At 36.1% G+C, this 21,719-nt stretch overlaps 2 protein-coding genes across 2 annotated transcripts in view; both read right to left on the bottom strand.

The window, feature by feature from the left end:
• The window catches only part of LOC139738929 (NACHT, LRR and PYD domains-containing protein 3-like), a 230,446-nt gene that overhangs the window by 70,418 nt on the left and 138,309 nt on the right, over window positions 1-21,719 (bottom strand). The gene's annotated exons all lie outside the window — the stretch shown is intronic.
• LOC139738939 (NLR family CARD domain-containing protein 4-like) lies at window positions 6,771-14,186 on the bottom strand. Its single transcript, XM_071649563.1, has 4 exons — window positions 13,925-14,186; window positions 9,699-9,830; window positions 9,149-9,223; window positions 6,771-8,809 (listed from the first exon to the last, which is right to left on the bottom strand). Exons 1-4 carry the CDS (start codon window positions 14,184-14,186, stop codon window positions 7,242-7,244), a joined length of 2,037 nt encoding a protein of 678 aa, XP_071505664.1. The 3' UTR covers window positions 6,771-7,241.

Genomic DNA, 21,719 nt, shown 5'->3' with positions numbered 1-21,719 from the left:
GTTTTTTGATTTGGGGTTTTTGTTTTTCGCATTCAATGTTTTCTATTGCATTTATAATTTACTCTGTTCCTGGACCCCTCGGTAGAACAGCTGTATCGTGTAGGCACAGCTGAGTAGGGCAATCCAGCCGTATTTTAAAGAAATCATTCTGTTGACTGTACGATTATTGTTTTGTTGTTGTTTTTATACGGAAAATAAATAAATAAATAAAAAACCAAAAACAAATGATAAAAGGTGATTGTTTTTACATTTCTTTTTTTTCTGATCAAAGTCCCCCATACGAAAGTCATTTGTATTACTATTTGACAAATGGCTTAGTTCCAAAACGGACACTTTGTGCATATTATTGTCTTATCCCTGGATTGCCTTATAAACGCCCATTGGTTTAATATTCGATTTCGATTTATTTTCATATTTCTCGATGAAAAAATACATCAAATATAACAAAATCAAATGAAGTACATGATATCAAGCTGGAGACATACATAACATATTGCAAATATATAAAACATATAGTGGTCGATCTATGACGTTTTGAATCTGTGAATGGATGCTAAAGAAATATGAAGGAACCTACTTAAAAGCGAGCTTGTTGAGCGTAGGTCCCAGTTAAAATCGAGTTAAAGATTAAGATGGGGAGCACGGGTACAACATTGACCAAAACATAGAGAAAAAAAGTACATTTATACAGTTATATAGCAAATTCTTCTCTAATACAGATTTGGGGTCGGATAAGCCACATGCTGTAGGCGGATGAACCATTGTCGTTCTGGCGATAATAACAATATGACTCAATATATGATAACAATAATACGGTTAAAAAATATTAAAGATTTATACATTGCGTGTATTAAGGAGGGAACACATGCACCTGCAAATCCCCCCCCCCCCCCAGAAAAAAAGAAGACATTCAACAACCAGTTACAGTGCAGAAGGAATTAAAATACCAGCTGTTACCTCGCCCCAAATGTCTTAGAGAAGGAAGAAAATGCAATAGGCCATAGACACAGTGACAGAATTTGAGGGCACAAATAGCTGGTTTTAACATAACAACAACCCTGGAGTACGGTACAGCGGGATAGTCCTGTGCATCATAAAACAGATTTCAGTGAGCTGAATTAATGTAATTATTCAATAAATACTGTCTTAATTTGCATTTAAAGGATGATAGTGATAAACAACCTGTGAGTTCAGAGGGGAGATCGTTCCAGTATTTCGGTCCCGCATACATAATTGTTTTCATCGCGAAAATTGTTCGAGTACGTGGAAGGTGATAAGCGTCCCGTTAGCGGGTGGGATAATTGTGAACTGAGTAGTTTCTTTTGAACATGTGAAGAAAAACATCAGGAAGATCATTCGTGGTGTATTTATACATGAAAATACCTAGGTTGTAATCAAACAAGTCAGGCAATTTAAAAGTTTTATTCTTGTGAAAAAATTCATTTGTATGAGATAGATATCCAGCGTTATTGATAATTCTGATGGCGCGTTTTTGGAGGAGGAAAAGCGAATCAAGCAAAAATCTGGACGAATTACCCCATGCAAGAATTCCATAGTTGAGGTAAGGGGAAATCATTGTTGAGTATATAATTTGTAATATATGTATGGGGAAAAAATATTTCAGCTTATTCAAAATTCCTATGTTTCTGGACAAAATTTTACTTAAATAGTTAATATGGGTTTTCCAGGATAGATCACTATCAATGTAAAGTCCTAGAAACTTAATACTATCTACCTGGTTTAAATTGATACCATTGATCTTAACATAATCAGAAACAGATTGCAGAGAATTGCTGAACAGCATGTAATGAGTCTTATCAATATTTAGTGATAACTTATTTGCGTGGATCCAGGACTGAACAAGTTTCAGTTCATTGTTTAACATATGTATAAGCGTGTTAGAGTTACGATGTGAAGGAAATAAATTTGTGTCATCAGCAAAGCATATGAAAGAAAGAATCTGAGACGAATTTTGGAGGTCGTTTATGTACAAAATAAATAATAATGGGCCAAGTAGGGAACCCTGGGGGACACCACAAGAAGTTGTTTTCAAGAGAGACTCATGACCGTTTAGATAAACATATTGCATTCTATTAGTAAGGTAGTCTTTAAACCAATCTAAAGCTGTCCCACGAATGCCGTAATGGCTTAACTTATAAAACAAAATATCATGGTCTATAGTATCGAACGCTTTTGAGAAGTCGAGAAAAACACCGATGGTATGGGAAGCTTCACCTAAAGCATGGGCTACTTTATCAATGAAAGCTAGCAAAGCGTGGATTGTGCTATGCTGTTTTCTGAATCCAAACTGAAAATTTGAAAGAATATTGCAATTGATAAGGAATCTAAGAGTTCGTTTGTGAACAATTTTCTCCAAAATTTTTGAAATTGAAGTTAAAAGAGATATTGGACGGTAATTGCTAACCGATTCTTTAGCACCCTTTTTGAATATTGGAACGACTCTAGCAATTTTCATCTTTTCAGGAACTTTTCCAGTTAACAAAGATTGATTGAAAATATAAGTAAGGGGAGTAATTATTTCAGTTATTATATTTTTTAAAAGAAAAACTGAAATTCTGTCATTACCTGTACTTTTCTTGTTATTTAGTTTGCGAACAATTTCTTTGATTTCTTCCTCGATAATAGGAACAAAAAACAAAGTGTGTGCATTCCTTTCCCTTAGAAACGAATGAAAAGGTGTCCCGGAGCGAGGTAGTTTCTTGGCAAGATCTGGCCCAAGGTTAACGAAGAAGTCATTGAATACATCTGCCATCTCCCCTGGATTGTCTATCACGCGACCCTCGTTTAGAATACGATTTGGGGAATTCGCCTCAGTGCTGGATTTTAAAGCTGTGTTGATCACCTTCCACGTACTCTTTATGTCAGATTTGCATCTATCGAACTGTCGGTAAAAATACTGTTGCTTAGCTAAGCGTAACGTAGAGGTCAGCGTATTTCGATAACAAACATAACGAGATTTAGTTGAAGAATTTGGGGATTTACGGTATCTACAATATAATCTGTTTTTCTTATTAATAGAAGAGATATAAGAAGAAGAGATTTCGTGATCCAAGGCTGTTTTGGTATCTTTTTATAATTAAATTTAGATCGGTTACACAAGGGTATATAGTTATCACAAGTTTCTATCAAAATTTTCATAAAAACCTCAAAGGATGAGTTTACATTTCCTGCGTTGTAGACAGGGGACCAGTCAACGGACCCAAATCCCTCCCTGAGCCTATCTAGATTGCGTTCAGACGTGTCACGAGTACAATGGTTAGATGTTGGAGTTTTTCTGGTTGTGAACTGAGGTACAAGGGCATAAATCGGGAAGTGATCAGAAATGTCAGAAACTACGATACCAGATGTGACGTCAAGAGATAAATTATTAACAAAAATATTATCGATGAGAGTTGAAGTGACATCGGAAATTCGAGTAGGTTTTCTTATAAATAAGGATAAAGGATTTGGACAACATAAGGTTGAGAAAGTCTTGACAAACTGCAGTATCATTATAATTAAGGAGATTTATATTAAAGTCTCCCATAATAATGCATGTCTTGTTATCAAAATATTTATCAGAGAGGAGATCATGAAGCAACCCAATAAACTCAGTAGGGTTAGAATGCGGGGGTCTATAAATTTCCCCCAGGATAATGTTACCTTTGTTTGGAGTTATAACCTCTATAAAAATACACTCTATACATTCTGAGGTGATGCTGTATTCGTGTAACAATTGACAATTTAGAGTTTGTGAAACATAAAAACCTACTCCACCACCTCTTTTGCCAGTCCTGTTATTGGTAAATAATTTGAAACGATTGATGGAGTATTGAGAAGCAGGTGACGTTTCCTTTAGCCAAGTTTCACTGAGGCCAATGATCATATGACTAAATTGTAACTCATTAACAAATACAAGAAATTGGTCAAAATTTTTATTCAAACTTCTGATATTGATATGCGAAACAAAAAGATGTTTAGGGTTAGAATGAGACAAGGTAACTATGTCATTTTCCAAAAGATAGTTAGAAAATACATTTTGCAGTGAAACATCATTGAAATCAAAATCCAGATTTAATTCTGGGGTTTCTGCATTTAAAGATGTGATAAAATTGGTGCTGTCGCCTTCTTCACAATCAGAACACGTTAAGGGGGAATTTAGTACAGCTGACTGATGATCACATACTTCATTGTTCATAACAGGAAGTACATTTGCATTAATTTGTTCAGCCATATTTGGTGACAAACAAACACAAGTTACATAATGGGTTGTTTACCAGGAATGCATATTCGTAGATTCGCTTTCCATCTGTCACTTTGAGACAATTTTCAAAAACAACATTCCAAGAGTAAGTAATGACAGAAGTACAGGCGCTTACGTGGGATAATATATGAAGAGGTGGTAATGACAGGTGTGTATTGCACATTGTGAAACTACGCACTAAGAACAGGTATACATGGGCATGGGCAATAAATAATGGAATATTTTAAGAAGGAACCAAATAACAAGGAACCGCTATAGACAGTGACAAAGTGAGGTCCTTGACATTCGTTTTATCTACGCGTGAGTTGATCGAGTATAAACGTTACGTAACAAGTAGCTGGAACAGCAGGTTCATGGATTTTTCTAGACGTTGCATGAGTGACTAAGGATATGAAGCTAGTCTTACAGACAGTGTAAAGTTGAAGAATTCCAAATGCCAGACAATACCAGAAGGTGTTATCGAATAGCTTACAAATCATTGACTTTATATTGACTTTATCGTTCGCCATTAACGTCAGGCTTTGAACTCTGCCTTTCATTTGGGGTAAGTGGGGGTGGGGGAATTATTTTTCACTCATTCACTTCTACACGGACACAGTGGCGAGGCTAGGATTTAGTTTCCATTTCGACAAGATGTATTTACCCATGCATGATTGCCGCAAGAAATACTCACTGCACGTCATAATCCATTCGGTTTCTGATATAACTTCCCATTGCAGTAGAACATCCATTGTCCTAATCATGATAGTAAACAATCGCCTATATCATTATGTGCACACTCATCATGGGGTTCATTCGTCGCTATGTAATGTTATGCCTGAAGTAATGCTTTAAGGCGGAATATATGTCAGGCGTTTCGAATGTAATTGTCAACTTTGTGTGCACTCTTAGATGGAGAGGTACCTTCGCCTAAATGTCCCCGGACGCCGGATCTAACAGAAGCCTACCTTCCTCCCCATCTTTGTAGCAGCTTTATACTGAGTGAAAATCCCTGTATATAATTACCGGGTTTGCATTGACTTTGCTGGATGATTGTCATTCGTTACGCAAATGAATACAGTAGATTTAATCTTATAGTATCCACTTCGTGTATGTCTTTGCAAAGACATTCAGCAGAATAGCGAGGACAAGAATATGTTGAGGGCTTATTGCTGTTGGTCACAAAGAAGATGGGAAAACAACATATTACTCAATTGATTCTAATAACAAGCTTAGTTGACGATAAAGACGATGGCATTGAAAAGGATGCCAGGTGCGCCTTTCTATTGACCATAATATATTATTGCAGCCTTGTTTCTGTGTTGCCTTTTGCGTCTACAGGAAGTGACTACATATATAGTCATAGTTTACCGCGATGCTTCGAGCGCATTTTTTGTTTAGGGGGGGGGGGGAGGGAGAGTTGAAGAGCTGCAGCCAAAAATAGGGATAATCATTTACCTTAAAGGGCCCCTGAAATCTAAATGCATGTCGATTTGTGTTGATTTATGATGCCCTCAACATCACTTTTGCGGTGAAATGCATATCTAGAAACATTCCATATACTTTTTATCGATGTTTTTATTCTATACAAGTTGACCTTGATTCACTCAAACTTGCATACTATAATTTAGATCGCATTATGTTCTTCGTGAGTGGTTAAGGATTTTCCCTCTTAATCAGTGATGATGGTCACAAAAGAAAAAAAAAATATATTTTTTTTTTTGAAACACCTACTATAACATGATCAGTATATGTTTTCAGATGTAACTTGGATTCTTTGTTCGAGAAGATGTTTTTTTCTTTTCTGCAAGGAAACATTGCTTGCACCTAAGATTGTTTTCTTTACATTTCTTGTTATCATCCATTTAATGTATTTCCACTTTGAAATATCTTAGTAACACTTCATCTGTAGTCTGTACATAAAGACATGTGTTGTAGATCATGATATTACATGAAATTTCTTACCAGACAGTTTGAAGCCTCTACCCGGAGGATCTTGTAGAATTCCACGTGAAATTGTGAGTACCATAGCAATACCTCACGGAGTACACTGTTGGAACACATACTCCCTGCCAAGTCACGTGACACAGTTCTTCCGCACTTCACTTCGTTCATATGTAGCGATTGCTGATAGAACGAGCATGAATTGACAGTAGAGGAAATAAATTATTCTCAGAAGAATAAGGTTGATATAGTACTCGCAGTTGACTGGAGGTTTGAAACTCACAGAGAAAAAAATAATCATTCTATACAGGTTCTATTCATATCGTCATTTCACTAATCACAACTCGGGAAGGAAATAATGCATTTTCAGTTTGATGAAAAAGGTACATGAAGAGGGGCGATAAATATGATTGCATTACATCAATACTCGTTTTAGGTGCCCTAAGTAGCTGTATGTTCAAAACACTATACACGATACTCAGTTTGACTTCTCCCTTTAATATACAAGGCGTCTTTATTATAGCCAAAGTTGGATTATTACCACAAAGGGCAGTTTGACAACTGCAACTCTCGCAGAGGGGTCTCATTTTAGTAGTCGTTGAAACTCCGTGTAGTCCAATTATTTTGCAATAAGAACATTTTGCTTGACTCCTCATAACATTTTTTTTTTCTAAAAGCCACGACGAAAAACGTTTCATACAATGTACCACCAAACGTTCTGATTAATAACAAGACATGAAATAAGTGGCATGGCAATTCAGATTAAACTTATACATTAAGTCCTCATAATGTATCATGCGAGGAGGGCAATTATTTTACATAACAATAATACTTAAAACGTTGATACAATTGCACAGAATGTTATATAAAAACGATTTCCCTAAATAATAGGGCCTGTTCCAGGTCTACAAAGAATGTTAATAAAGCTGTTGAGGTTGTAGATTATGCACTCAAATTCACACAGGGGAAACACACACACAAACACACACCCTCACACACAAGGAATGTTATTTTCGTTCGGTATTATATTTTCTGACATATTTCAAATCAATATTCAAGTTGTATCACTCACCACTTGGTTATAGCGCACCATGAACACTACTCCTGACACTGTGTGTTCTGCTGTATAGGACGATAGTTTGTATTCATGCCATTGTTCTCCCACTGCCTTTGTTGCCTCCTCAGTGTGACATTCAAACGCAACGTCAACGCAGAGCTGCCAGTAATCATAAGACTTCACTAGGCCCTTAATGATATCCAGGCCGATTTCATTCCCTGAAGCTGAGGTGAAGTAGAGTACGTAGCGGAACTCCTCAGGTTGACTAAGAAGTTTGTTTTTTACCTCGCCGTACTTAGCATGATCATTATCGAATAAATCCTTAATATATACCCCTGCAATATATTCTTGAAACAGTTTGTGGGGAAAAGAAACAGTTGATGTAACCAAGGATGAGATGTTGACATCGCGCCGACGTTCCCTTGGGATGACATCTTTTTCTATAGTCAAAACTCCCACTCTGCAGCATGTGACCATGGCATCATGACACTCTCTGAATTGTTCTTCAGGAAATGAAAGATTCCTATCAAATAAACCCTCTAACGCTATCTCACTTATTTCTTGAATTGCCCTACCAGTTTCCTTTAAATGTCCAACAATGTTCTCATTTTGTAGATTTTCATATTTTTTTGAAGCGTAGTGTTCTATCAGGAAAGAAATAATTTCTCTAAAAATCTGGGAGAAAGTGCGCAATTTTTGCATTTCTCTTCGTCTTTCTTCACTGAAGTCGCTCCACATGAGGCAAAGCATTGCACAGTAAATAGGAAACGGGGCCATGTTCGACCGGATGACATCATTTTCCTCCATAAAACTGATTAAGCTTTCTGCAAGATTGTCCTTCTCTCTAATCCGAAAGTACCTCCTAATATAAGTTGATAAATTCTCTTTGTTAAATCCTTCGACGTTTAGAAACGTGTAAGTTTCGGCAAGACTCCTGTCCATCACGAATTCATTTGTCCTCCAAGGGCGTGTTGTGACAATTACTTTGCATGAATTGTATTTGTCTCTTCGTAGAATGCGAATGACTTCACTGCTGCTCGTTTCACTTAATTTTTCGTCAAACTCGTCGAAACCGTCAAATATAATGAGAATCCTACTCAGATTTGTTGAAATATAGTCATCTATCTTCGGCTTTGTTGCCGTATTTGAATGCGAGATGTACGTCTTCACTATACCACCGATACTTATTGCGTTCTTAATATCTCTAAGAGGTATTAGGAGCACCATGTCCAGATCTTGGAGAATCCGTCCCTGACACCAGTCCCAGGCAATCTTAGCGCAAAATGTTGTTTTACCGACACCTCCCTCACCTTGGATCAGAAGTCGCTTCGAAACATATCCCTCTTTATTGTTTTTTAGAAAGACTAGAAGATCGTCGTATGTTATTTGCGTCTTATGCTTGCTACTTTGGTTTATTATACTTAAATTCGTATAAATATCATCCAATTCAACACGTTCCATAAAGTTGAGTGGATCCACCATGACCTTGCTTCGTGACACACGGTAATACTCCTTCAGCTCTTCCTTGCATTGCTGTATCTGTTCCTGTGTAAGCGATGGTGGTTCTTAGAAGAGAAACCAAATCAAGGAAAAAAGAAAAAAAATCAAAATTATAAATATAAGAGTGTACGTAAATACCCGCAGACACGTAGGAATATTAACATGTATACAGAGAGAAAGAGAGAGAGAGAGAGAGAGGGTGAAGAGAGAGGGAAGAAGGCCTGTAATATGATATATCGTTTCTTTTCTAATAACCGTGTTACATAATACAACTGTATCATTGCACAAAGAATGCAGAGATGAGTTTTATAACCTTGAACATGTAAAAGTCACTGTGCATAATAGAATAATGCGCTTTTTCAAGACAACGAATAAGATTGTGATTATCTACATATTTTTCTCACCCAGCATTAATTCTTCTTCCTCGTGAAATCGCTCTGGTATGTTTGGTCTTCGCCAGCAGGGGTTCCAGCTACATCCTGAAATATTATCATCATCAATAGCAACAAGAGCGTCACTATAAATGATAATTTTCATACACAGTATATTATCCGGGGCAAACTTATTTTCAACACCATTCTCGTTTCCCCTCTTTTCACTACCAGATTATCTCAAGAATATACGCTTTCGATGTGTGGTATGATCCATTACTTTATGAAAAATTACGTATTTTATTTGACATAGAGAGATCATCGCTAATAATAAATTTGGAAGTTCTACTTACATGGCACAATTTTTCGGTCTCCGTAATGTTGACAAGTGCATGTATAAGTAGTAGTTTTTTGATATTGTTGTATCAAAACAATGGAAAATCATGAAAACAAAAAAAAAAATACACACTTATACGCACACACACATACGTACACAAAGACACACAGACACACAGACACACACGCGCATAATCATTAACGCAACAAATGGAAATATCTAACCTTAAAGAAAATAAACCAATACCTTTACGAGGTAGGTAGTCCGGATGTTTACTTTGCAGATATTTCCCAAAAGAGAGAAATGGGATGACTATGGCAACAGCCACTCCAATGGTGAGTCCAATGATGAGAGCCAAATTAACACGATTACCTGAAACTTCATAGAGACACAAATGAAACACGTTTTCATTCATTACTTCATTTAGAAGACAGTAAAATAAACACATATTAATACTTAGATATACAATACAAATTTAATATTTTAGTATATGTGTTTGAGTGTGTGTGTGTGAAAGAATATGTTTGATAGTAAAAACAAAGTGATTGATTGCCTGAATACATATCATCACTATGATGACAAAATTACTCAAAGGACACACTTATGATTCAATGATCCTATCAGACCGACACCCGTGAGTCATACGGCCAAAGAGCTCGATACTGATAAAAAGTCCAGGTGCATGAGTCACATAGCTGACTTGTCATACAGCCTGTCAGCTCAACGTTAGGTGAAAAGGTCAAAAGAACGGGACTAGGCAAACAGGGCTACACTTCATACGCAAAAAAAAAAAAAAAAAAAAAAAAAAAACAAAGAGTAAGTTTTTTTCTTCTTCTTTGTTCTCTTCTTGTCCTCCTACTTTGTCTTCTTTGAAATTGGTTAACATTTCTCTTGAATGCATTTTTTTATAGTAAATTGGAGACCAGTAAAATAGACACTTATGTGCGGAAAGGTTGCTTTGGTCAAAATATGAATGAGCGAATTATACTTCCACGTTGCAAATCTCAACAAGAACATTGGTTTAAGTAATATCAATACTTGTTTGCCAGTTATTATTCAGGAACTTAAAATTGGCAACATTTCAAGAACCTGATAAAGGCAGAACTGTGATTTCTCGGGTCGACGTTCCATTCAGCGAGTCACCGGCAGCAACGCACATGAAGGTTTGCCCTGTCCCGTGATTGGCTGAAACAGTGATTGTCTCGGACCTCTCGTATGTGCCATCAGAAAGTGTGTTCTGTTGTGAAACCACGGAATTCAGTCTCTTTCCCGACTCCTCGGTCCATAGCATGGAAACGTTAGGTTTGAATCCACTCACCACACACGTTAGAGTAAAGGAAGGGGTGTTGGAGGGATATTGATATGTACACCGGTTTTGACGAGATTGACTTCTATCAGCACACTCCTCAATTGTATGTCCTGATGCCATCGCTATGAAAATTAAAAAAATATTTTGAAATGACGTATATGTTGTATACGTATCTTAATCTTTACTCGGCAAATAACTGACATGACATGATTTCACCTGATACTATATTTTCCCTTTGGATTTGCTATTTTACTACTGAGACTAAAATCTGAAGAATGCTCAGGATGAAAAAACATAATTATGACAATTGGTTAATAACACAAAATAAACAGAACTCACCTGCTTGCATTCAAATTCAAAATTTAGGATGATTACATCTATATGTGACCGTGCACCTCAAAACGAACATAAAGTCGCACACACTGATTTTGCGTGAGGACTGAAAATAAGTGAAATGGGTCAACCTAGCCGAACTTGACTTTTTCATATTTTCTGAAAGAGCGGGTCTTCTTTTATATTATACTAAAATTTGGTATCCTAAAACGGGCAGGAAAGTGTGTTTTTTTTAGCAGTTTATCTCGAACATTTTTGGTAGAATAGTGTGATTAGGTGTGTCTTTAGAATCCCTTTTTCATTTCTGAAAAACCTTGTCCACACTCTTCACTTTCAACTCTAATAACTTTTGAAAGGATAGTGCTACTGCTTTGAAAGTTGGCATTGATTATGGACAGAATGTGTTAATGAGGCATGCTTAATTTCAATTTAATCTGACAATCTCTTCATTGTTGTTACTCTGGTGGTTTACTTCCTGTTTTTTGTCCCATTCATTGCACAGCCAGCAGGGTTTGGTAAAGATTAAGCGCTTGAATAGACACTGTACTTCAGAGCCTCTTTTCTCAGTTCACACTTTTCCTGAGTTTGTGCTTTCTTTCCAATATTTAGATAGATTAGGAGAGTCCATTTGATTTGAGTTATACATCATTTTAAAGCTTAAAGTCTGTTCTTTCAGAATATGGTATTAACTAAAAATTCATGTCTGGCGACTTTTTGTTTGTTTTGAGGTGCAGGGTCACATATAGCTTTATAATTTAACACCGAAATTACTGTTAATGTATCTAACAATTCATAAGTAATATGATAAACGCAAAAAGGAACAGCGTAACGAAATGAAACGAAAAGAAAAATCATTATTCATAGTGTTGTTATAAAGCTAGTAAAATATTAACATGTTTCCAAATGTGCCAAATGCAAATGTGAGACATGTGATTTAACCGATCTATTTAAAGTATGTCTTTTACAAGTGAAAATTATGTTTGTCATATAAAACTCGGTCATCAAAAGTCTTATTTTGTTATAAAATTTGTGGTGTCTATGGTAACACTTAAAACTGCTGTTTTAAGGAACAAAAATAATATTTTGTTTCACAACATTTTTCATCGCTGATTTACACAGAAAGTTTGCACACTTATACTGTCCACAGTCTACATCTCTTTTGTTTTAACCCTTTAAAGCACAAGCTATTTTGACACCTTCCAGGTCCAAGGGGGAGGGGGGGGGGGTCACATTGTGCTCCCTCCCCATATATAACTCTTTAATTATTTAATTTATGACCGTCATATTTCACACATCGGTAGAGCGACTCTTACTCTACGTGACCCATTATTTGGAATTTATCAAGGTCATCCAGTGAGGGCGCTATTTACAAAAATATAAAGAAATACATGTCAAACACGCACAATCTTTTTTTTTTTTATTTCTTTATCCACGGTTTTATGTTTCTATTTTATATCGACCATTTTCATATTTACCACAAAGGAACAGCAAGCCAACCTTAACAATTTGTTATGGTTGAAATTTCTTAAGGTCAACATATGGTGGCAATATTCATTGAAAGAAATATATGAAACCTTGATGTATTACTTGAACTGGGTACATATATTGGTATCACATTTCATATTTCCAAAATACTGAAATTTTGAGTTTGCAGATTGATAATAATATTATAAACAAATGTTGTTACACAAAATAACAGATAAGACAAAATAAAAGGATGGTCTTTCAAGAATGCTGTATTTTCGATTATTTTTCAAATATCTAATGTTTGAAGCCTATGCCATACGAAAAATAAAGGAAATAAAAAGGAAAGCATTTTTGGGTAATTCACAACCATAATTACTTCACATTTTGGTCCTTCAGCAAATTACAGCTAAAAAGGTTCCATTTCGTACATTATTATATTGTTACCAGAAATTGGAACAGAAAATCATGCAAAATCTGATGGACATGGTTGTAAGTTTACTTTCTCAATGGTAAAAAGCAACATCAGATATAGCTAAATTATATATCAAAATGTTTGCAATGAGATTTTAGGGAAAGTCATCAAATTTGGTTGAAATCGAGTAAAGGGTGTAGGAGTGGCAAACGAAAATATGGTAGCGGGCACAATGTACCCCCCTTTGACTTTATAGGGTTAAGGCATAAACGTTAATGTCAAATAGGACAGTTGCTATGACACCACAAAGTGGAAAAGTTCCCTACCCCCTTAAAAAAGACAAGGTCTATTTGTTTAAAAAAATATATAGTTTTGAATATTAATCTTCCTCTCTGACACCAAATCATGATAGTTTTTTTTTTTAACAAAGTTGTCTCTACTATCTTGATTTATCCGTTTGCTGTGAAACTTGTGATATGAAAACAGTCTCAGATAATTATGTCGCTGAAGCAAATTTCATAAATGATGTAATGCTTTATCAAAAAGAAACTGAAAGGAAGGTTAAGTGTGCTTGTTAGAAAATGAACAATACTAGTATGTAAACATGCTTTGACTAACAACTTTAATATACTAGTACTCTGTGTCATGTTGTACTTCTTTCAAGTAAAACGTTTGATTGCAATCATTATTAGTCTCAGTTATTCATCACCACAATTACGCTTAAAATTGGCTTAACTGCCAGCATACACTGTATTTTATAATTCAATGTGACACTATAATGATATCGAGACGAACTATCACTGACATGTCGTTCTTTCGTCTCCTTCTTTTCAGTTAACTTGAGTGTCTAAGGCTTCTTCTTTATTTCTATTTACCGGTAACCTAATTCATAACAATACTTTTTTTTCCCTCTCACTAATTATGACATGAATAGAGTCAGATGTTACTTACAGCTAATCGTAATGATGGTGGAATTTCCCAAACTTTGGGAATTCTTCAGCACCACCAGACAATAGTAACGACCCTCATCTGCCATCTCCAAGCTGCTGATGGCGAGGCTGAAGTTCTTGTCGATGCCGAACCGTTCCTCCCTGCTAAAAAATTCTCCATCGATGAATCCAGCCTTCGCCGTCCTCTGCTGCTGATCTGAGATTCTCTCCTTGACCCACTGCACAACGAGAGGCTCCTCCTTGATGTCACACGGCAATATCATGTCTTCTCCTTTCCATCCTTGAACGTTGGGGGCAGTACCTACCAATGACGCTAGCGGGCAGAAATTTGAATTCGCGTGATTGTATGCATGCATTGAGCTTTATACATGGCTTTCTACTCTAAACTTCTTGTATGTATGGTGCCTGTCTTCATGCCCCCCCCCCCCCCGAAAATGGGGGAGGTGCAGCAAAGGGATCAGATGTATTATTATTATCATTATTATCATCATTTTGATATCCCTTTTTTCTTTTATAACTAGCGAAAAGTTGTTCACTCAATGTCCTCCATTAATACGCTTGCAATCATTCAAATGTAAATGCTATACAGATAAGAAATGTCTTCCCCATACGTACAACTTAAAGGAACTGTATAAAGTACTGGTTGACGTAGGGATTCATGTTTTGAACATTCCTAAGTGAGATAATGAAAAGCCTCTTATGAAATATGAAAGAGCATGTAATTCTAAGAAGGATTTAACGTTTATTTGATGAAAATTGGTTTTCAAATGGCTGATAATAAAGGGCGACATTCCACAACTTTATTATGATATTTTGTTTCACCTTGTTTTTGGATATCTCAGCCATTTCAAAACCGATTTTCATCGAATAAACTTTTGATGCCCCTTAGAACTGCATGCTCTTTGACATCTCATAGAGAAGTTTCTGAATATCTCGCAAAACGCTAAAAGCTAAATCTCCACCTCGACCAGAACTGTACACACCCTTTAAGGTTTTAAACTTTGAATGAGTTGAGTCTTATTTTTTAGGTGAGTTATAATACTTTTTTTGCCCGAAAGAATGGAAAATAATAGGTAATCTTGGCTTAAATCAAAATAATCGATGCTGTCCTAAAGGACCTTTGTAAAAATTGTGTTCTTCTCTTCAATTGTTCACAAAGATAAGATGTAAGAATAATACGACACAAATGACATCATATGCACAATAGTCATGTTACCATTCTACTCTTGCACGATATGAAATCAACCAACCGTGCCATCAATAAAAATTCAATATATTGTCCGGAAAAAAAAAATGTGACGTTATTGAAATGGTATTAGGTACATCCTCATTAAAGGGGATGGCTAGTTTACTGATCAATGGGAATCAGTGTGAATGCTGGGGGATGATTGTGGGATTCATTTAAGAATACATTATGATATATCTATTGTTGTGTGAACATCATTTGCTTCAGAATGGTCTCATATTCAAGTAATGTGCAGTTTAATGTTCCCAGGTTAGCATGCCTGTACAGTGCCGGGACAATCGTCAACGGGCCATTAACAACAGCCCCGTTACTGTACAGGCAGGTTCCCGTATGGAACAGGTTAACCCTCTTTCCCACATTCGTGGGCCCCAAACGTGACAAACATGTAACTAAAAATAGATTGCTGTGGCCCTTTATCTAGGATTGATACTTGGCAAGAATTGTAGTGAACACACTCATTGTTCAAGTTAAATTTAATACGTTGAACTGAAGAAACTGAAGAAGTCTACAATACGAGGGTTGTGTCTTTATTTCGATAAATTTCAAACGGTTCAAGTGAAAGAGATACATCAACAATAACAAACAACTTTGTTCATAATAGTGTTTTAAGATATTCTCAGAATTTTGTAATTTTCTTGAAGGATCTGTTGTTTTTGAACTAACTTACCATATTGGTTATTTCTCGGCAACGATTAAATTGAGTGCAGATTCACGGAAACAAAGTTGCACTTACCTTTTATATTTTGGTCAGAGAACATAGTAGCAGTCAATGTCAAAAAGAGAAAGAGGTCGTATATTCTATCCATCGCTGGTAGTCTCAGAGACTGAGATGATTAATAAAAAAATAAGTTGAATACACGTTTGGATTGTAATGTCCTAAAATACTCTCAGGCAATCACAATAATCATAATAACAGATGAAAAAAGTGGAATCCATCCCAAGTAATAAACCCTTGCGGGACAAATCAATTTGTTTGTGAGCGCATGGAAGTAAATGTGACGCTGCTGCCCGCGACACAGCCGTTTACTTGCTAATCTTAAGTTGTTAAATTTTAATATTTCCAGATTATGTATCATACAACATTCTATTGGCACTGTTTGTTCGTAGGAGACATAGTCCAAGGTTCAGTGAGGAGTAAACTTACCTGTTTGCTCGTGTCGTGTTTGATAGTGATCTCTATACAACGCGTAAAAACTACTATTTGACCTTTTCTGTCTGCTTTTTTTATCAAAGGACTTTCTGAAGACAATTAAGAGTGTTGCAAATACAGAATCAGACAATGATCTTGCAGTCTTCAGATCCGTGCATGGCCGACATGAGTTCGTCGGTTGAGAATGATAAGGGCGTTAAGTGACCACAAAACCCATAGTGTTCGAGAAGACTTAAAGCCCTTCTCATTCTCAACAGACAAGTTGTAGTTATGATGGAGTGTCAGTTGAGATAACTGCCACAGAACGCGCCATTCCTGTGTGTTCCCGTCATGAGCACGTTACAAATTGGCTATTTGTGAGTGGTGTACGTCACGAGCTCAAAACCCGTCATGAGTGATACAGCTCGATTGTTAAACTGCCCACAGACTCAACGCTAAAGTGAATAAGACCCACGAGGTATTAAATACTATGCACATGTCAAGCTGGACACTACGCAAATAAAGACCACGAGCTAGACACTATAGGAAAATAAGGCCCACAGAATGGGACACGAGCTGGACATTAAATCTTAGAATTTACGTAGAAGTGTCTAGCTCATGGGTCTGTTTTACGTGGTGTTTATAGCTTGTGAGCTGAATGAGTCTAAGGGTGTATGACTCGTGGGTGTAAGACTCATGTATCTTTTTAGTGTTAAGCTCGCCTACCGTATAATATGAATGTGGATATTTAGCACTACTATCTTGGAATGACCCTCTTGGGAGGAATCCACTGCAGGATCACACGCTCACACGCACACACACACACACACACACACACACACACACACACACACACACACACACACACACACATATATATATATATATATATATATATATATATATATATATATATATACAATATCATTAACCTTATCTGAATGCTTTGGGAAAATAGTGTCATGTAATGTAACATGGAACCAGGTCCTGTACTGTCTTTCACATTGATGACAAAAATGTTTGATGCCTCGTCAATTTCATTTTTCAAACTTTACTATAATAGTGTCTTTCTCTAGAATTTCCATTATTTTACTTAATATGCTCATATCGCCCCCCAATAAAAAAAAAACCAATACAAAAACTGACGACAACATATTGGAAAATCGACAAAAGTACAGCATGTAGAGCTTCCAGTTAGTGCTAGTGTCGTTCATGTAATCTCCCAAACAACTGCGTTAAATAGACAGATACAACAGTACGACGCAGTGTTTTCGGTGATCGCGTTATAACTGCGCAGCGGGGGGAAAATTAAAAAGGGCAAGTATATGGACACTTTGCTTTACACAAGTAATCCACATGAATAAATATACCACTCTCCGAAGTACGTTAGCTTTCATCTTGCTCCCAGGCACAGACCCGTGTGTTAAGTGTTCTTTACATTCACGTTTTCCGAAGGGTTTATTAATCCGAAATTGATATATGATTCGAAATTCCAAATGATATATCTTTCAGAAGAGCGTATAACTTCTGAGTAACAAACCCCGGGAATAAGGCTACAGATGATCAGATTATCAAACCCAATTTCATTTGGGGATTAGCGAACATGGTTGAAGACGCAATTTGTTTGCTTTGGAATAAGGAACCTTCGGAAAAACAAACATCATCCACTATTACTATGCCCTTTATATTAGGTGCTACAAAAAGATTTTCCACTTTTGATCCTTAATTGTTTAAAAAACTATATATCACATAAAACTGTCATCAATATGAGTAATAGCTGAATAGTGAGCAATCTAGTTGGAGGTGATTTGACTATGAAAACCTATGTATTAGTTTCATGAAATCCATGATTTTTGTTTTCAAATTTTAACCCTCTGTACAAAACTTGAACTTCACACAGGAACCAATGATGTATGTAAGTGTGTGTTTACAATGACCCTGACCAATGGACATGGCTACCACCTGTTCAAAGCTCTTCTCCAAGGCACATGAATACTTTATTAATATTAATAATATCATTCATGTGGATTGCCCTTAGCACTACTATTCTTCATGAATATGTAAAAGAACAATCCAATTCTAGCCGTTGTCCAAGACCATTGTCTGTGTGTCATCTACACACTCAATACACACCTATACCCCCTGTGCAAAGTTAAAGTTTTGTGCAGAGGGTTGAAAATAGAGCAAAATCTGAAACCTAACTGAAAAACTAATGTTGAATTCAATTAGACTGAATCATGCTTTCATTTTCGAATATTACCTCCGACACAATTGCACACTATTTAGCTATTGCTAATATTATTAAAGATAGTGCTATCTGATATATAGCTTTTGAATTATCATGGTTCCAAAGTGGGAAATGTTTTTTGTTTTTGTTTTTTGTTATAGTTTATAATAATACTATGCACTGATGTGCAAAATTCAGGGGGGCTAATAAAGGGACTAACAGACGAAAATGATATATATATATATATATATATATATATATATATATATATATATATATAAATTCTTTCTCTAGTATGCTTTCATTATCGTTGTGTATGAGTTTGACGTCAATTTACATATATTGGAATTATGATACCAATGGAAAGATTACAACTGATGGAGTTTATGATGACAGGTGAATGTACCACTGTTTGAGCTTGCACAGACATTTATAGTTGACCTTGTTTGTCTTGAATAGTTTATCAAACTTAATTAGATTTGATAAATTTCATACTGTCATCACAAATAAATGGCCTTATTGTGACATTGGTCATATTAGATTATTGTCTTGTCGACAGTGCATGAAGCGAGGGGAACATTTTATGCCCAACAAAGTCTGTCTCTCTCCATTGAATCAAATAGTAATCGACATACCTCTTGTTTAGTTGACTGTTTGTGTAAGTCTGCTTTGTTTTTAGGACATCTATTAGATTATTTGCGAAATAAGCTATTTTTATATAAAGCATGTGAAATATACAAATTTATCAGCAAGTCATTATAGTGAGATGACACTTATCTATTTGAAATTATGCACATAATTCCCCAAAATACCTTTCCATTTGAGTATCCTGTCGGTGTAAGAAATACGCCCCGACTATAGGTCTACAGTGTGACATATCTATAAAATGTATAAGTGTCCAAGCATAAGTTTGTAGAACGATAATGCATCCACGAAAATGAGGTCTTGGTATTTGAATTAACGCGATGAATATACATATTTGATAAACAATGGACTTTGCGCTTAACACAGAGACAGACAGACCTTATCAATCACACGTACAAACAGTGTACACATTTTAACCTTTGTTCTCAATCAGAGCTTTAAGAGTCGTGTCAGTGGTGACATGGTGCTATAGATTTATGGTAACCTACTTCATTTATTGCTGAAATATCCAAACTCACATTGAATTGATATCCAACCAACAAAAGAGTGGATGACTTAAGGTGGTAGGCAATGTAACATGAGTAAGGTATAGAATTTCTAGAATTTCCATGGAACAATTAACGCCAGTCCCAATTGCATGTTGAAATTGAAGAACAGGTAAGGGAATGGAATAGTCCAGGCGCAGGGGCCCAGAAAAAATGACTTCGTTCAACCCACCCCGCAGAAAAAGTTTGACTGCATAGGGTGGTCGGTTGGACTCTCTGGAACACCCCTAGGTAGTATGTGAATTGAAATTGTGGTATCAATAAAATTTTACAGGCCATTTTAGTTGCGACAAGACCTTATTGTTCGAAAAAAAGTCTGCGCACGCCAAGACTACTACACGCACCACTAGGACTGCTACAGGCGCCAGTGCCAGTGGTGCGTGTAGTAGTCTTAGCGCACGCAGACTTTTTCCTCGGCAAACAAGGGTTTTTGCCAGCAAACTCACTAGCTGAGGTCAGTGTAGTTTAGTTTCTAGCCGTTTTTATTTCGTGTATATTTTTTTTCAGAGTTGCAGCAAGCCGAGTGAGGTTGCATACCCAGTGATTGTGACCCAAATCCGTTCGGGCGTCGCAATCACTTGGTATGCGCCTTCGCTCGGCTTAGCACAATAAAGTGGGCTTCTACACATGCGCAAGCTGCAACTCTGAGAGATGAAAACGAAATAAAAACGACTAGAAACTAGACTGGGGTCGGTAACGGCTGGCACTGAAAATTACAACATAATCACAGTTTTTTGCAGTCATTTCATGAATAATTCCTCAAAACACCGTAAAACCATATATATATATATATATATATATATATATATATATATATATATATATGTTGCTAGAGATGTCAGCAAAACAATGGGATACATTGTAAGTTAAAATATTGTGCATGGTTACCATGCTAACCAGATGTATGCTGGTGATTGATAATCCAAAAAATGCCTCCAACTGCTGCAAACTTTGGTATTTTTTGTTCAGTTTTTATTTTTTTGTAGATAGGTGAATTAAAAACAAACATTTCTATTGATTATTGTTCAAAAAAAGTGTTTTTCCTGTTGCCATGGCAACCAGTAATATCCAATCAGGATTCAGCTGTCAATACTTAAGAACTAATGGCCATATTTTCAAAAAGCTCAATAAGCATGTCATTCTGCATAATTGTACCTTTTACCGTACTTTTAACACATATTTGACTTCAAATTACAGGCAAATGTTGTTTCCAGCAATGTATGGACACAAAATTCCCTTCAAAATCTATGTTAATACAGAGAGCGAAGCCGACGATATTCTGATATTAGCTTTTTAGAGTATATATTTACAGAGAAATGGTTATTCGAAACAACCTTGGAAAAGAGCAGAAGAAAGCAAGTGTTCCTGTTCTTAAAGGAAATTTATTCAAGAATGCAGATAAATTCCTTTCTAAAGAAGGAATATACACGTACACTGCATCATCCATCAATGGAATTAAAAACGTACTTTTCGTTGGTAAGCTATATATATTTGGACAACTTGTGGTGATATTTCATAATCAAGTTCGAATTACCAAGTCTTTGTTAAATATGAATTCAATTTTTCATTTCTTGTTAAGCCTGTTACTAGAGCTCACAGTGTGATGGATTGACTTTCAGTACTTCGTTATACATATATATATATATATATATATATATATATATATATATATTTGCCTGTAGCCCACATTAGGGAGACAAATGGGGGTTATAATGTGTATATTAAGGAGACAGTTTCTCAAAGGAGACAATTTGCTGTCTCCTTAATGATTGCACAACTTGTACCATCTTACTGAAAGGATATTGGCGTCTTTTGCACTCTTTTTCGTTTAGAGGGAACCAACCTTATTCTGCATTACCACTCGGTCATGTATCATAATTTAAAGGTGGAAGACAGGATAGGTTAGTTGTTTTCATCGTGTATATCTGTAGGGGTTATAAAGCGACATAAAGGAGACTTTCAGTTTTTGGCTTTTTGTGGAAAGAGGAAACTGTATATCTTCAT

This window comes from Diadema antillarum, unplaced genomic scaffold, assembly GCF_040938485.1.
Source record: "Diadema antillarum isolate AM-2024a unplaced genomic scaffold, OU_Dant_1.0 seq00000775_RagTag, whole genome shotgun sequence".
In the NCBI taxonomy this organism is placed as follows: Eukaryota; Metazoa; Echinodermata; class Echinoidea; order Diadematoida; family Diadematidae; genus Diadema; species Diadema antillarum.
Note: the sequence above shows the minus strand (reverse complement) of the source record. Positions and strands in the feature narration are given on the sequence as shown.

Excerpts from the sequence above, each read along its gene's own strand:
- LOC139738939 (XM_071649563.1), bottom strand. The coding sequence starts at position 14,186 with ATGATATTGCCGTGTGACATCAAGGAGGAGCCTCTCGTTGTGCAGTGG. Across the intron at positions 9,831-13,924 it reads CACCATCATTACGATTAGCT|TTTCAGGTAATCGTGTTAAT; the intron begins GTAAGTAACATC and ends GTCTCTATGAAG. Across the intron at positions 8,810-9,148 it reads GGAAGAAGAATTAATGCTGG|AACCACCATCGCTTACACAG; the intron begins GTGAGAAAAATA and ends TTCTCTTCTAAG.